Below are 15,989 nucleotides of genomic sequence, written 5' to 3' on the forward strand. Positions count from 1 at the left end.
CCTCTCCAACATACTGTAATGCGCATCTGTGCATAGAGGTCAGAGGTCAGGTGATATCTGGGATAGGCCTTTTAGTGTGCCAACTTGTATGCATTATCAGGTAGTGGCAGGTAGCCTAGTGGTTAAAAGTGTGGGGACATTAACTGAAAAGTTGCTGGTTTGAATCCCCGAACTGACTAACCCTAATTGCTCCTGTATGTTGCTCTGGACAAGACTGTCTACTAAATAACTCAAATGTACAGTACTTACATCCTGGACAGATTCTGTAGTGGCACAGTTCTGGTCAGCTTCTCCAATGACCATCAGTAATGGACACTTTAACCTCCTGAGCTATGGGGTCAAAAAATAGGTCCAAACACATGTCAGTTCCTCACTGTACAAGTACATACAGTATAGTGTGCATACAATGCAGTCTGAGAGATATCATCACCTCTACCTTAGGGTCACTCTCAGTGATGGGCTGCATCGTGTCTCTCCAGATCAAATGGTTGTTCTCATCAAAGTGCATCTTGTGCATATTTCTAGGGATTTGAGCAAAATACAACTATAATTTCAATGTATTCCAAATGAGGTAATTTACCATTGCTTTAGAATAGGTTAAAACACACTCACGTGCTGTACTTGTCAGCTATTGACACAAGGGACAACCTAAAAGGGAAAACATGGCTGCCACTTATACACACCATACATCTGGGCTGGAAAAGAGGGGAATTATCAAAAAATATGTTGGAAAACAGGAGAGGGTTGTGTCTACAGAGCACCTGTAAAATAATTGTTTACAGTATTTGTGTTCAGTAATTAACTGGTTATCAATCAAACAAGTCAAATTCAAAGAGGAAGGCGTGTAATACTCACATTAATGACATCAGAGTAAACAGCCAGTGATAAGGATTCCCAGTGAGGAGCCAAACACAGCCCCTCTATCACTGGCCAGCTGGGGATGGTCTCAGCATAGTGAAGGCTGTCTGAAGTAGGGGCGGCAGGTTCACAACAAACTCCAGAGCACACACACTTCAGGCTTGTTGTGTCTTTTTCCACAATGAAATGTACAAATACCTCAAAGTACATGCAACTGTTGTAGGGAAGTACTGCAGCACAAAGGAGACGTAGCTTTGGGATGCTAACAGGGAGGAGCGATGCTCAAACAGCCCCCCTCCTCCCCCAGATAGCTCCAGCACAGCAGGAAAACATATACAGTAATATAGTATAGTATAGTATAGTATACATATCTGTTACACTTGCATCCATTATCTAACAGTCCGTCACATTTCAAGGTCAACATTCTGGTCTAATGATATACCGTAATGCATTTTAGGACATTTAATCGCGTACGAAATATCTTGTTTAGTCACCTGCTGGTATTAAAAGGGTTCCCTGGATTCAGTCCTTGTTGATGTCTATCTTTTGGACTACGGGGCCATACACCAGCGCTCTACGACTGTACAGGCTACAGCAGCCTGCTCACTGAAGTCCTGGCTGATGTGGCCACTGTACACAAAGATCTGGACCAGCAGTGGAGTACGGATATCCTTCTTCCTCAACCAGGCAGGGAGAAAAGAAACAGTCAACTATGTAGGGAGAGCTAACTGAAAATAATTCAGAATTCATACTGGAGCAGAGGCATATCTTATGTAATTTGGTGTGTGTGTGTGTGTGTGTGTGTGTGTGTGTGTGTGTGTGTGTGTGTGTGTGTGTGTGTGTGTGTGTGTACCTGAGTCCTGTTTCACTGCCAGACACAGGCCTCATGATCCACAGTAAGGCCATGGACTCTAAGCCCACATAAGAACCACCGAAATGGATGTCCTCGGCAACTTCACACACGGTACAGGACAATAACACAACTCTGTTGCTTTACTACAGCAATTTGATAAACGAGTGAAAATATTGTAATTTTTCCCAAAAATATATTTGCATGAAGTATCACAAACATAGATAGTAACACCTGGCAAAGTAGGAACACAAGCCCAAAACCATACCTGTTCTTACCTTTGACCATCCCCGTTTCTTCACTGGCATAATGGCCGAACGCCTCCCATCCTCAGAGCGCTGAAAGGAACGAAGGGTGATCTTCATTTTTGAGGAAAAACATTCTTCACCACAATCTGTAGTTTCTCGTCAATAAGGGCTCTAGTGGGCACTACCAGGAGCATGGGGCTTGGACTCACCCCTGCCATTATGTGTGACCACCAGGAGAGCGAGACCAGTTCTATCACCATCCGAAAACAAGAGCAACTGGACACAGAGAAGGAAAGGAGTTTTCCATACAAAATGGCCGCCACCCTGAACCTGTTCATCTGTAGGCTGTGGAGGAGTGAGAAACATTGTAGGCAACAGTATGTCAATGGAACGTATTTTCTAGCAGCGGTGGACTATGTCGAAAACAGGACACACATTAGGCACTCGCTTTTTTTGTAGCCATTGAAGAACTGGAATGTGTAGATATGGGGGATGTGTAGAAAGCCTGAGGCCCGATGTTTCACATCTAGTCTGACGTCCTCCCTGCAGCTAGAGCAGCTAAAATCCTCTAATTCCAAAATAAAAACAGCTTGGGACTGAGGTAAATCCCTCCCCACATTTTTGCAAATGTGAATGAAGTCATATCAATCATTTGCACATAATCATAACAAGGCCATATCAAAAGAAGACCATAAGTGCTCTCCAAAAACCTGTGAATCCAGATAAGCAAAAAAAAATGTAATGGGTCTGCAGTCTAAAAGATGTTGCATAAAGCTTACTTCATTATATATAAATAATGTTTTTACTGCATCAGGATAGCATACACATACTTTTCAGCTGAACAGTCTTCTTCAGTGTTTAGTTTGGTTCATAACATGGCCATAACCATGGTACAGTTAAAAAAACAAATATTGATAATTATTTTATTATAATATCAATTACAGAGAGATAAGCTGAGCAAATTGATTCCCCTGTCTTCACCAAAGCAATATTACAGTTCAATACAATATTTCTGCACCTCATGGGACTATTTTTTTCATGAAGCTCCTTTTCGCAACAGGACAGTGCTGGGAAAAGATTGTGTGATTGTGACAAACAACTGAGAAGATTATGACAGAAGATTTGATAAAGACCTGTAATGAATCATGAGAGTGACTGATAAAATATTTTAAATGTTTGTTTACATCTGAAGTGTCATAAACTAAGTTGTACTCGTCCTTGAAAATGTCGTACTGGAGAGAAGAGGACCAAGGCGCAGCGAGACTGAATACTCATACTTTAATAGACTCCAGTAAGGCATCCACAGGAAAACAATAACACGACAATAACAGTCTGACTAGGCACACGGCTAAGCACAGAACAATTCCCCACAACCCCAAAGACAAACACACACACCTATATAGGACTTCCAATCAAAGGCAACTATACACACCTGCCTTCAATTGGAAGTCCCAATCATCCACCCAACATTTAACCAACACAAACATGCCACGTCCTGACCCCAAAACTAAAACACTAGCTCCATCTGCTGGTCAGGACGTGACAGTACCCCCCCCCCTCAAGGTGACCCCGGAATGCACCTACCAACAAAAAAAAACAACACAAAACCCATAAACAATAACCCTAAAACAATAAGGGAGGGAAGGGAGGGTGGCTGCCGTCACCGACGGCACTGTGCTACACCCTCCCTCCCCAACCCACCTATCCTGGAGGTGGCTCAGGTGCAGGGCGTGGACCTTGCTCCACCGTCGGCGTAGCCCACTTCGGTGGCGCTGCTAGCTGCGCCGGGCAGATGGGCCACTTGGGCTGACCCTGGCAGACGGACCACTCGGGCTGGGCCGGGGGACAGGAGGGCCCCTCGGGCTGGGCGGGACAGGAGGGCCCCTCGGGCTGGGCCGGGGGACAGGAGGGCCACTCCGGCAGGTCAGGGCAGTCTGGCCACTCCGGCAGGTCAGGGCAGTCTGGCCACTCCGGCAGGTCAGGGCAGTCTGGCCACTCCGGCAGGTCAGGGCAGTCTGGCCACTCCGGCAGGTCAGGGCAGTCTGGCCACTCCGGCAGGTCAGGGCAGTCTGGCCACTCCGGCAGGTCAGGGCAGTCTGGCCACTCCGGCAGTTCAGCGCAGTCTGGCCACTCCGGCAGTTCAGCGCAGTCTGGCCACTCCGGCAGTTCAGCGCAGTCTGGCCACTCCGGCAGTTCAGCGCAGTCTGACCTCTCTGGTGATGACTGTTGACTGGCGGGCAGCTCTGGTGACGACTGTTGACTGGCGGGCAGCTCTGGTGACGACTGTTGACTGGCGGGCAGCTCTGGTGACGACTGTTGACTGGCGGGCAGCTCTGGTGACGACTGTTGACTGGCGGGCAGCTCTGGTGACGACTGTTGACTGGCGGGCAGCTCTGGTGACGACTGTTGACTGGCGGGCAGCTCTGGTGACGACTGTTGACTGGCGGGCAGCTCTGGTGACGACTGTTGACTGGCGGGCAGCTCTGGTGACGACTGTTGACTGGCGGGCAGCTCTGGTGACGACTGTTGACTGGCGGGCAGCTCTGGTGACGACTGTTGACTGGCGGGCAGCTCTGGTGACGACTGTTGACTGGCGGGCAGCTCTGGTGACGACTGTTGACTGGCGGGCAGCTCTGGCGACGACTGTTGACTGGCGGGCAGCTCTTGCCCCGTCAAACAGCCCTTGTGCCCCCCCCTAAAAAATTATTGGGGGTGCCTCTCGGTCTCCCTTACCTCGCCAGCCTTTTTCCGCTGCTTGGTCCTTTGTTGGTGGGGAATTCTGTCATAAACTAAGTTGTACTCATCCTTGAAAATGTCATACTGGAGAGAAGAGGACCAAGGCGCAGCGAGACTGTGAATACTCATACTTTAATAGACTCCAGTAAGGCATCCACAGGAAAACAATAACACGACAATAACAGTCTGACTAGGCACACGGCTAAGCACAGAACAATCCCCCACAACCCCAAAGACAAACACACACACCTATATAGGACTTCCAATCAAAGGCAACTATACACACCTGCCTTCAATTGGAAGTCCCAATCATCCACCCAACATTTAACCAACACAAACATGCCACGTCCTGACCCCAAAACTAAAACACTAGCTCCATCTGCTGGTCAGGACGTGACATGAAGTCCTGGAACAAGGTGGAATCCGATAGATAGCACATGAACATGATATTGTTCACATCCCTCCTTTTCCCACATCCTCCTTTCAATATGATTAGATCATATCATAATTTGATCATAACCAAACATATTACATTATCAGAACAGTCGTTTTGATTATACAATATACCTCAATAGAAAACATCCTTTAAATTCTCAGCCAAAAAGTGACTTGTGTTACAGTATAAAATGATCAGTATATTACAGTATCTAAAAGAATGTGTCCACATGTCCATAACACTAGTGCTGAGGTGTCCTGGGTGGCGTCAGATCTCCTTGAATGGCCCTGAACAGCTGCAGCAGGGCGTCTCCCCACAGCTCCTTCTGGTGTTGGGATGTGGTATGAGCCAGAGTCTGGGCAGTGTACACCATAGTGAGCACTGTGCGCTCAAAGTCCTCCCTGCTTAGGGCACCTCTGTGCTGGGACAGGTGGGAGGTCAGACGTCTGATCTTGGATAGTCTCTTGGGCAGGATGTCCTCACAGATAACCTCCAGCTTTTGGACCCTCCTCAGAGACGCCAGCTCCTTGTCTGGGATCATGAAGGGCTTGTCCTCACCCTCGATCTGCAGGCCTGCCAGCAGGATCTAGAAGACAGCCACAGTTGTATCAGATTCTTTACAGGTTCTATCAGATCCACTTTTCAATTGTCCATCTGTCATCTCAATACCTTCATGTTCTGAGATTGTTTGATTGATTTAATCAATTGACTTTTGAATGATTCAATCAACAGAGCGATTTCCCACACATAGTCAGGGTGAATCTCATCTCATGCACCACCAATGGTATAACTGGAACACAAGTTAAGCTCTTACCACCAGGGGTCATACAATACATTACAAAAAATGTTTGCTGCCTTATTCCTCTGTTGAATTGGACTAAACACTCAATACTTAAGACCTTAAAAATACGTTTCCGTTCCTTCCATGAATAGAGGGACGGTTTACCTTGAGTAACCTGACTCCCGTTGGCATGTATTCATGGATGCCAAGGGAAGTCAGGCTTCCCCAAAAAATTGTCCAAGAAAAAAAGTTAAAAAAATGTATCTTTCGTGTCTCTGTCTTTCAGAATTGTACTTAAATTCGCAAGAGGCGGAATGCATCTCACCAGAGAAAGCATTAAAGCGAGTGAAATAGTGCCCCTTTGTCTCTGTATGTGGAGGCCATCTATCTGATGATGTCTGGTCAAAAATAGTTTGGCATTTGGCCTCCCTCGATTAAAAAAAGGATAAAATAATAGCCAATCAGTGTTGAGCTAAATTGTTAATGGTCCTGGCTCACCAAAAAAGTGTCAAGGGAAGCCAGTTTGGATTTGGCTTCACTCCTATCACATCACATCGAGACCCAAACTTCATTGTCAAAAACAACTTGAATTGTTGCATTTTGTTGTGTTGTTGTCCTTCGGTGGCTAGCTAGCTAGCTAAAATTGGCCCATTCCTAAATTAGCCATCGATGGAGATAGGGATTTGGACTTGCGGTTTTACTTAATTCACCATACTGGCAAATTATTATAACCGTTATTCTGATCCAAGGATAAATTCATACATTGGCCTGAGAGGATGGAAGTTCAATATGTAGCTAGATGTAGAAGGCTAATGTTAACTAGCTAATGTTGCCCATGAAAGGAAGTTAGGCTAGCGAGCAAGCATTTTAGCCAGGTAGCCTAGGACAACAAAAAATGAAAGCATGTACTGTATAACAGAGTCATAGACCGTTTCGTCAACATGAAAGAGAGGAGAATGGCATTGGCATTTCTCTACAAGTAGGGTGAGTCAACGTGTTTTTTCTACTTGCATACACACACACACACACACACACACACACACACACACACACACACACACACACACACACACACACACACACACACACACACACACACACACACACACACACACAGAGAGAGAGAGAAATCAGAACCATGGACATCCACATCATATTTAGCTTATGTTGATTGGACTAAATTGTTTTTGGTGTCTTTAGTTGTCACTGTATTAGACTAAGCAAAGGTGATTTGATGATGTTGAAATATTGAAGTTGAAATGGTGCTGGAATAGTGGAGTCCGCTCCACTATGTTTCTTTGTGACTTGCGGTACCTCTCTGTGGTTCCAAATCTATAGTTGTTTAGAAGTCCGGAAATGTCAGAAACATTAATTTGCTTGACCATGCTGTAGTTCATGTAACTGTTTGTTACATGTAATATGCTTTGTGGACTACACTGGACAGAGGTTGCTCTCTGGTTTTGTAATGATGAAACAAATGTGTGGTTGAATTGATTCTGCCACTGTGTTTTCTTATTGTCTCGGCCTTAGGCCTAAATATCATGGTGTCAAGGCATATCAACTAACAGGTTATAGAGCAAACAACGCAATTATCACAACACATAGGTTGTAATATGTCTGTTTTTTCCTGGCTTGGTTTCCCCAGTGATTTTACCCACACACTGCTACTGATGACGACTGCTGACTGAGGCTTCAGCTTCCCTTTCCCAGTGGATCAAAACTACGTTCCTGCTCCAACCATGACTCTCGTAGCTCAAGTTCAACTGTATGAAATGTAGAAAGTTTGAACCTATTATGACTGTTCACTTTGCCTACAGCTTCTCTGCATCTGCCCTTCCCACCTCCAACCTCCATTTCCCTGCAGCACGACGAGCGGTAGTACCCACAAGATTCACATCAAACAGGGAAATGATTCAGCTCTTCAATTAGTAGGAGAAGAGGAGTCAAACATTCAATACGTCTTTAACTTTCACTTCTCTCTCTGAATGGAACTCTGAGGAGATCCACACACCTACACACATAGATCCACTGCTGAAGACAAGAGCTCTTCAACTTTGCTTACTGCACACGTACTTCTTGGTTCCATTGTTTGCTCAGCTATGTTCAAAGTTCTGTCATATCAAACTGTAGAAATGTATCATCTTCCCATACTGTATGGCCCAATTCCAAATCAGCCCTTAGACCCTATGCTCTCTCAGATCTCCATAAATGCAGGGTCTAGGGGTCAATTTGATATTTGGCACTGACAAGGACTGATAGAAGAGTTTGCTACAGCATGGAGAAAGGGGTCCCTACTGGACCTACAACTCACTTAAGTAACTAACAGAGTCTTTGAAAGTCAATAATTCTTCCCAAAAGCACAAGAGATGAGCTTTCAGGTATTTTTGACTTGTTATGCCTAAGATATTTTATTTAGAAGCAATGGTGAATATAAACGCTTGAGTGGCATTGATTCTGATGCAACATGTTTTGCTGCTACCCCACAAGATTCACAAACCTTGAATAACCTATAACCTCTGTGTCCATGTTTTCCACTCAAACATCAGAGCGGTGGATGGTTGAGCGGTATATGTCCAGACATATTGTTTGCTCCTTGGGCTCCAACATACCAGCTGTAATACGTGTGGATGAATCTGGGTTGTGCCCACAGTGGATAGGGTCTGGCTCAACAACAAGAAGAAGCAGAGGCCTCTGGGATATGGAGTTCAATGTCAGAATATTATTAAGTAATAAAGTCAAAGCTATCTGAGAGGAGGGTCTCTAGATGATCCATTATGGGTCGGAGAGAAGAGCCAGACTGTTACAGCCTGAGAGCATACAATACAACTTTACTTTTGTGTAAGATTGAACTTTATTTGACAACAATCGTCTTGTTTCCATGTAACAAGCCCATTAATGTAATGTAAGCCCATTAATGTAATTTCAGCAGAGCTGGCTATTTTCGACTCACCTCAAACAGCAGGTTAACATCTTCCACAGAGTTCTGGAAGGTGGGGTTGACCAATGAGTGTGTGCCACGCTTCACTCTAAAAGCTGATGGGTAAAGGGCTGAAGAGAAAGGGGAGAGAAAGTGAGAAGAGGAGAGATAGCATTTTGAATAATTGAATGACTCATTAAACCAATGGCAACCAATAGAAGTCCTGAAATACAACAGATCCAGAATTCCCGTTGAGCGGGTGAATATGGTTGCCGTTGTTGTGACCAGGAGGTCAGTCAAACTCAGCACACGTTGCAGTATTTACGCAGTGGCATAGGTCTACAGTATACAATATAGTCAAATACATTGACACAGTGGCTATAGGTCATGTGAAATCCTACACTTACTGCATACTGTAAACATGTCTACGTAGGTTAAACTATCTAGCCCCAGGTTTGTGGGAGACAACTAGGTGGTAAACTGCAGCAGATGTCCCCATGTGAAACCGGGTGAAAACCCTTAAATCTCTGACACCGGTAATTGCTGGTATGTCCCACATTATAGATGCCCCCTCTTTTCAAACAGCCAGGTGTGTCTATAGGGCATAGGCTATAGGGTAGGGCGGTCAGATTTCAAAGAGCCAGGGCATATGTGCCGCAGCAGGCCTGAGAGTTCAGGAGCTGTGGTCTGCTCCTCATAAAAGCCCTCTCTCTCAGCCTTCAGAACTGCAGACTATGGCAGCTCTGTCATTTATAAGGGGAGCTAACCAGGAGCAGGAGCAGAGAAACACCTGGACACAAGCTTACCAACTGGGTTCCAACCTTGGTCTCTTGCATACCACAAGACTGCTGAGCTAAAGGCAGCTCCTGAGCTAAATTCAGCTGTGGCAAGTATTCTGATCTCAGATGAGACCATTCACTGAACCACCTCCTTCACACCTATTATTTTTCCTGTAGGGGAGATGTAGTAGTTATTATATCTACAAATGACTCGCATGTTTTCTCAAAAATGACCTAGGCGTGATTAACATTAAGTGAGATAATGGGACTTTATTTATGGGAGTTTAGCTTCTTTCAACAGGGTTTTCTCTGTATTACTCTGAGCGGCTTCTTAACAGTGAGGGGATGATTTGAGGCAGGAGTCCCAGTAGTGACATGTTAATACCCTTCACCAGTTTGAGAGACGGCTACAGTACATAGGGACATTCTTGTGGTCAAATATTTTGACCTCAACAGAAAAATATGACACGTTGAGAAATGTTGTTAACATGACCTAGAGATGACCCAGCTCAACCCAAAGAAAGTTTGGTGCATGCAGCATCCCTCCCTCAATAAGTTATTTGCTTTCTTTTCCATTACAGCCCTGAATACCTGGCAGGGACTGTGTTGAAAGTACAAGGCCATGTGCTTTTGGGTTGAAGGGTCAGGTACAGACAGACAAGGTCCAAATAAGAAGCTTGATTGGAAGTCGGAGCATGTATGAAGTGGACACAAACAGACCATCGATCATGCAGTGCTTCAGTCCGTCTGAGGAATGCCTGGGACCTTGACAGAACAGAAAGGTCATGGTAGGAACACAGCGTGACTAGGGGTAAATTACGGTTTCCTCTCAACAGTTCAGAGTTCAACGCGGTTGTGACTGAGCTTTATGAAACATAACACGCAGGGCTACTATAGCTTACTCATTCTCTCATAGAATGTCACTCTCTGGCAGGTGTTGTATCTATCTGAGCTTGGTTAGATTCCCTACTACTGTAGAATGTGCTGTTGTTACTAATCTAAGGCAGATATCCAATCACTGTACAGTAATCTGCTGTTTGAGCCAAGAGAAATAAATCCTCAGTGAGGTTAATGAGGGTCATAGTTTAAACATTGGCCCTCTCTATGGAAACTGATCAGGAATCAGCTCCTGGTCAACTGACACCCAGCACAATTCCACTCACTGTTCTCTGACTGTACTCCTTATGGAATCTGATCCAAGACCAGCTCTTGCTACTCCCAGTCCCCCTCCACTGTACTCCTAACCGTCCGGCCATCAAGGCCTCACACTCTCGACAGGACAACAAGTGCCACATTCTCCCAATTCAGAAACAGGGTCAAATAAGCAGCGTTGGAATGTATAAGCATACAGAACACACCCATAGGGACAACAACTTTTATTGGCACAGAGCCAGTGTGAACAGTGAGGTTATGAGGTCTATGAGGTTCATTTCCATGCTTCGTTTTCCATGAATCGTTTGACGTTAAGGCGATGCTGTACCTCTGTGGAGATATTAGCTCCAAAATGGGGAGCTAATATGGGTTTCACCACTAGTTTCACCACTAGTTGCACAGGCGCCATACATACAGCAGCTGCGAGGAATGCCAGACATTGCCGTCATCGTTTTCACCCAGATTTGGGCTGATATGTGCTACTGTGCATCCAAGTGTGATACTGATTCAGTATGTATTGGAAAGCCTAAGCCCCGATGTTGACTTTTATCCAGCAGCACATCCTTTCCTGATGCCTTCCAGTGTATAGCTTATAAGTGGAGGTAGGTGGAGCTGGAATTCCACACACAGATGATAAGTTGAGTCCACTGTGTTGAGCTCGAGTCAGAGGTGAAGAACAGGAGGGAACCTTCTTTTCACCTCAGCAGAACAACAGCAACACAAAGAAACATCTAAGTGCAATGTTCATGTGATGTGCAACCTTGCCTGAGACCTGAAGACTCGTGTAATGCCTAGGCTTTAGCTCAGCTGGCTAACACAGTCGTCTGATACACAGTAGACTCGGTTTCCAAATCTAGCCGGTCACATATGGAGTAAGTGGTTGCTGGTTTAAAGTGGATGATCCACCTCTGAAAGCAGATCTCAGTTTTCAAAGCTCTGAGCTAGAAGAAACCAATCATTGCTCGTGCTTCTCGGTCCACTGTAGCGCTAGACTAAATAATCAGTGTTTGCTAGACTAAATAATCAGTGTTTGCTAGGACACTGTCCCCTGTGTCCTCACAAACAAGCAGGGAACTTGTAATCTCCCTCTAAGCACATGCAATGAGCCAGGGGAAAACACAAAGCCATTCATTACAAGCAGTGCTAAATGGTCCTGGCTGGAATTGTGTCGTGATTCGAGAAAAGCAGCAAAAACACAGGTCACTGTCCTCCAGGTTTACAGTAATGGTTATTTGGATTAAAGTCAGAGCCAAAACCAAAGTCAGGAACATTTCCCATACTACAACTGATGAATGATGTTTGCTTAACCAGTTTCCACATTTGCATTGTGATGTCCAAACTGATATTATCCACAGAATACACACACTCTGGAGCAAGCTAAGTATATGTCCTAATTAGAACTTTCCCAGGGGACCGAAGACCTGAGAGCTCCAAATATGGGACAAGATATGTCTCAATATTGAAGGGATAACAATACATCAAGTCAGATATGCAGATGTTTTTCCAAGCTGCTGCAGTCAAAACAGCTGGGGAAGAATTGGGCAGCAGTCAGAGGGACACAGTGGGCTACACTTACAGTTTGTCCCCTATTCCAAATCACTCTCTGTCTGTCCCCTCTATCAAATCCTAAATATTCAGATGTGGTCTTTAGGGGTGACCTGACGTTCAATAGCCATACAGTAGATAAGCTTAGTACTAGTATGACATGGATGTAGTAACGTATTCATATTTTCAGAATGGATACTGAGACACATGACTGATTGACAGACCAGTTTCCCCTCTGGGATTAATAAAGTTTGTATTATTTTATCTGATCATGTCAGGCTCGTATCCACACAGACACATCATGCATATGACTGGATCTCATCTGCCAGTAAAGACCTGAGCTAAGTCGCGTTTCCTGAAGCAGGTTCAACATCATGTGACTGATTCAGTGATTTCCATTGAAATCCACCCTCCTACATTCCTTAATTTGGAGGGATCTATTTTCGGCCGTCGACATTTCTAAGGAACCAAACATTGACGTGTGTGGGAGGGAGGGAGGGAGGGAGGGAGGGAGGGAGGGAGGGAGGGAGGGAGGGAGGGAGGGAGGGAGGGAAAATGTATGAATGTGGATCCAAATGTTTGGACCCAATTACAAGAAGGCACGTGAAGTTGTTTTTCGCTGGGAACTTTGTTGAAAGATATTCAAAAAATATTATTTCTCTCCTTCTCGTCAACACAATCATATAGATACAGGAGACTAACACCCACAGCCTTGCCAAAGCAAACAAAACATTTGTCTTTTCTTCAAAAAACATAAAATCTCATAAAAGTCTGCAAACACATCAGAAAAAAAGTATGCATACATTTTTTTTTGCCTACTTAACTCCACCTAAATAATCTATTTGGCAGCAAAACGTTCAGTTATAATAACACACAATGATACTTAATACATAACCATATTGTATATTTTTTCATTTGATTCCAAAATGCAGTTCATTACATCTTATTGCTACTAGCTCTGAGAACGTCTACACAACAACCATTAACTTTCTATGAACGTGTCTATGTTGACCCCTCAAACTGACCTGAAGTCAGCCTAAACTCTGTGAGGTGCTCAGGTGTCCTACCTTTCCTCCAGTGTTGAGCAGCAGCCAGGTACAGCTGGCAGTAGAACACAGTGATGAGTAGACGCCACCGATGCATCATGCTGACTCTCGGCCCAGCACACATACACTGACACTGCCTGTCGTCTGTCTGTCTCCCTGGGATCTGAATGTGAGTCAGTCACCAGCCAATCAAAGCAGCCAGCCAGGCCCCAGCTGGAGAGAGCTGTGTACAAACAACCATCAGGAGAATGAGGTAAGAACGCTGACTGGAGCACTGCTAAAGCACTTCACATGCAACTACTTCATCCTTTCCTCTCCACCACTCTGTCTGTCTGTTTCTCTGTTTCTCTCCCTCTCCTCCCCTTCCCTATCTCTGCCTCCCCCCTCTCTCTCTGTCTGTGACTGAGTGCTGAGTTCTCTCCGGCCAGGCTGTCTGGGCTGTCATCTGGAAGTCATCAAGACCCAGGGAATGGCTGCTCTGTTAGTGGCTGGCCTGCCGCTCACTGTGCTACTGGCTGAGGTAGAGCTGACACCAGACTGGCTGCAGCTGGTCTACAACCTGTAAAACCTGTCCAGTATCATCATCATCATCATCGTGGTCACCGTCGTTTCCAATATGGTTTCCATCAGCATTAGCATAATGGTCATCATGGTCATATCGTAACTTCGTCCCCAGGCTTATTGCTACCTCACGCAGAGACAACGGTGGTGGCTGAGACTATCACTACTGTGAGGAATACCACGTCTCCATCATCATCATCTTCCTCTTCATTATCATCATACTCAGGGTTCTCTTCGTCTCTCCATTGTCCTCTCAACAGTTTCTGTTCTCTTTGTAGTCACATGATGTCAGTTACAATAACATTCTGAACTCTCGCTAGCAGGGCCAAGGAGCATAGTGGTTCGCTCAGGAATCCAGGGGCTTTGCTTTGGTTGGCCTGTCCTCTGAGACGAAGGCAGGGAATAAAGGAAAATAACTGGGAAAAACAGGCGATTTCAGAAACGAGTCTGCTATTATTAAATAGAATTACACCATTCTACCTCTACTGACTGTGGATGACACATGTTTTTGCAGTATGTATTTCAGAGCTCAACCAATATCGGCTATATCAGTACTCTACTGCTGAGAACGAATGGCGGATGCATAAATTATAATTTGGGTTAAATGTTTTGTTTAACAATTACTGCTTCTATATTATCAGCTCATGATCATAAAAAATATGACTGATGACTGATATAAACCAGTAGTTTTAATTACCCACTTCACATCATTATTGCCACCACCTTGATTAGGTAGCTTCAAACATTTCACTGATATATCAGGCAATGCTGGAGGGCATGATTAATTGAGCGCCCGCTGACTTTCAAGTTATTTGCTTTATGAACACAATATGTTGAATTGAAACGTTGTCCTCTAAAACCAGATGGGCACCTGAGGTATTCTGCCTTTCCGTGTCTCACTGAAGGAACAGTATATTCAAATAAAGGATGATGAGAGAAGGTGATGATATTCCCAGTGAACAAGTTTTAACACCTGTCTCTCAGTACATTACACAATCAACTCATAAGGTTATAACAGATGGTGTTCTGAGTCTGAGAGAACAATGTCCAGCAGGTAAAGAAAACCGCACCACCGCCTGTCTCTCATCTGCTTACGGGAAGGGTCATGGTAGAGAGGAACTCCAGTCTTTTTGTTGACCTACCCAGAAACTTTACTCTTAGAAGAAAGACAGTAGTAAATCAGCCTGTTGAAATGGATAAGGAGGTGACACTGTGACACAGGACCATGTCCACAGCCAGGATTTACTCCTAGTAAGGTCAAATGGTCGAATAAAACATATCCCAGAGGTCACATGGTCAAGCAAAGCATATCCCTAACTGTAGGCTAAAAAATCTAATGAAGTCCACAGGAGCTCCTGGATACATGAGCTGGAAAAAGTCCCATCCCTAATAATTTACCAGCAGGGGGAAGGCTAAGAACACTCATTCTGAATGTTTCTTTTTTTCCTATCACTCCAGCACCCATCAGACTGACGCCGTTTTCAAACTATTTTGGTGATGCTGCGTGAATTTGAGAATGAATTATATTAAGATAAATGCTCACGATATGAATGCACTTGAGAGAGATGTAAGGGTTGTTTGGGTTCAGGTCCAGGTGGGGACCCTTGAGAAATCGCTCAAGTGCTTAATTGCCCAAGTCGTGCTGTAAAGCTCGGTAATGCATAAAATATGCAAATGAATAGGAGGCCATTATAAGTCTGTAAAAGCCTCAATAGTCAAATTACCTTTAGAGAAGAGAAGTGCAGCTGCAGTCCCTACAGGAGAACTACAAAAGAAAAGCATATTAATGTATACACTTCAGACTCTAAATGTCACATGACTGTAATTACCAGCAATCAGGATGGGGCAGAATATACAGAATAGTTAATTGAGCTGTAGCAAAAGGTTTAATGGAAAATATCAATTGTTGGCAGGGTCAGCACCAGTGCCTATGTGATACGTCTTCCACCACACAATTCCGAGTCATCCGATATCAAGATTGAATTGAATTTCCCTAAAAACATCCAACATTAGAGACCCATTATGAATAGACATAACATTACTGTAGAAACATATCCTAAACCCTGTCAGGAGGATATTA

At 44.6% G+C, this 15,989-nt stretch overlaps 1 protein-coding gene across 1 annotated transcript; it reads right to left on the minus strand.

Moving 5' to 3' along the window:
- Positions 1 to 4,870: 4,870 nt before the first annotated feature.
- Positions 4,871 to 14,158, minus strand: LOC106576425 (protein FAM180A). The gene is made up of 3 exons (XM_014153605.2): positions 13,370 to 14,158; positions 8,860 to 8,957; positions 4,871 to 5,714 (listed from the first exon to the last, which is right to left on the minus strand). The coding sequence occupies exons 1-3, from the start codon at positions 13,470 to 13,472 to the stop codon at positions 5,370 to 5,372; spliced, it is 546 nt and encodes a 181-aa protein (XP_014009080.1). The 5' UTR covers positions 13,473 to 14,158; the 3' UTR covers positions 4,871 to 5,369.
- Between the last annotated feature and the right edge of the window lie 1,831 nt (positions 14,159 to 15,989).

The sequence above is a fragment of the Salmo salar genome, chromosome ssa17 (assembly GCF_905237065.1).
Source record: "Salmo salar chromosome ssa17, Ssal_v3.1, whole genome shotgun sequence".
Lineage (NCBI taxonomy): Eukaryota > Metazoa > Chordata > Actinopteri > Salmoniformes > Salmonidae > Salmo > Salmo salar.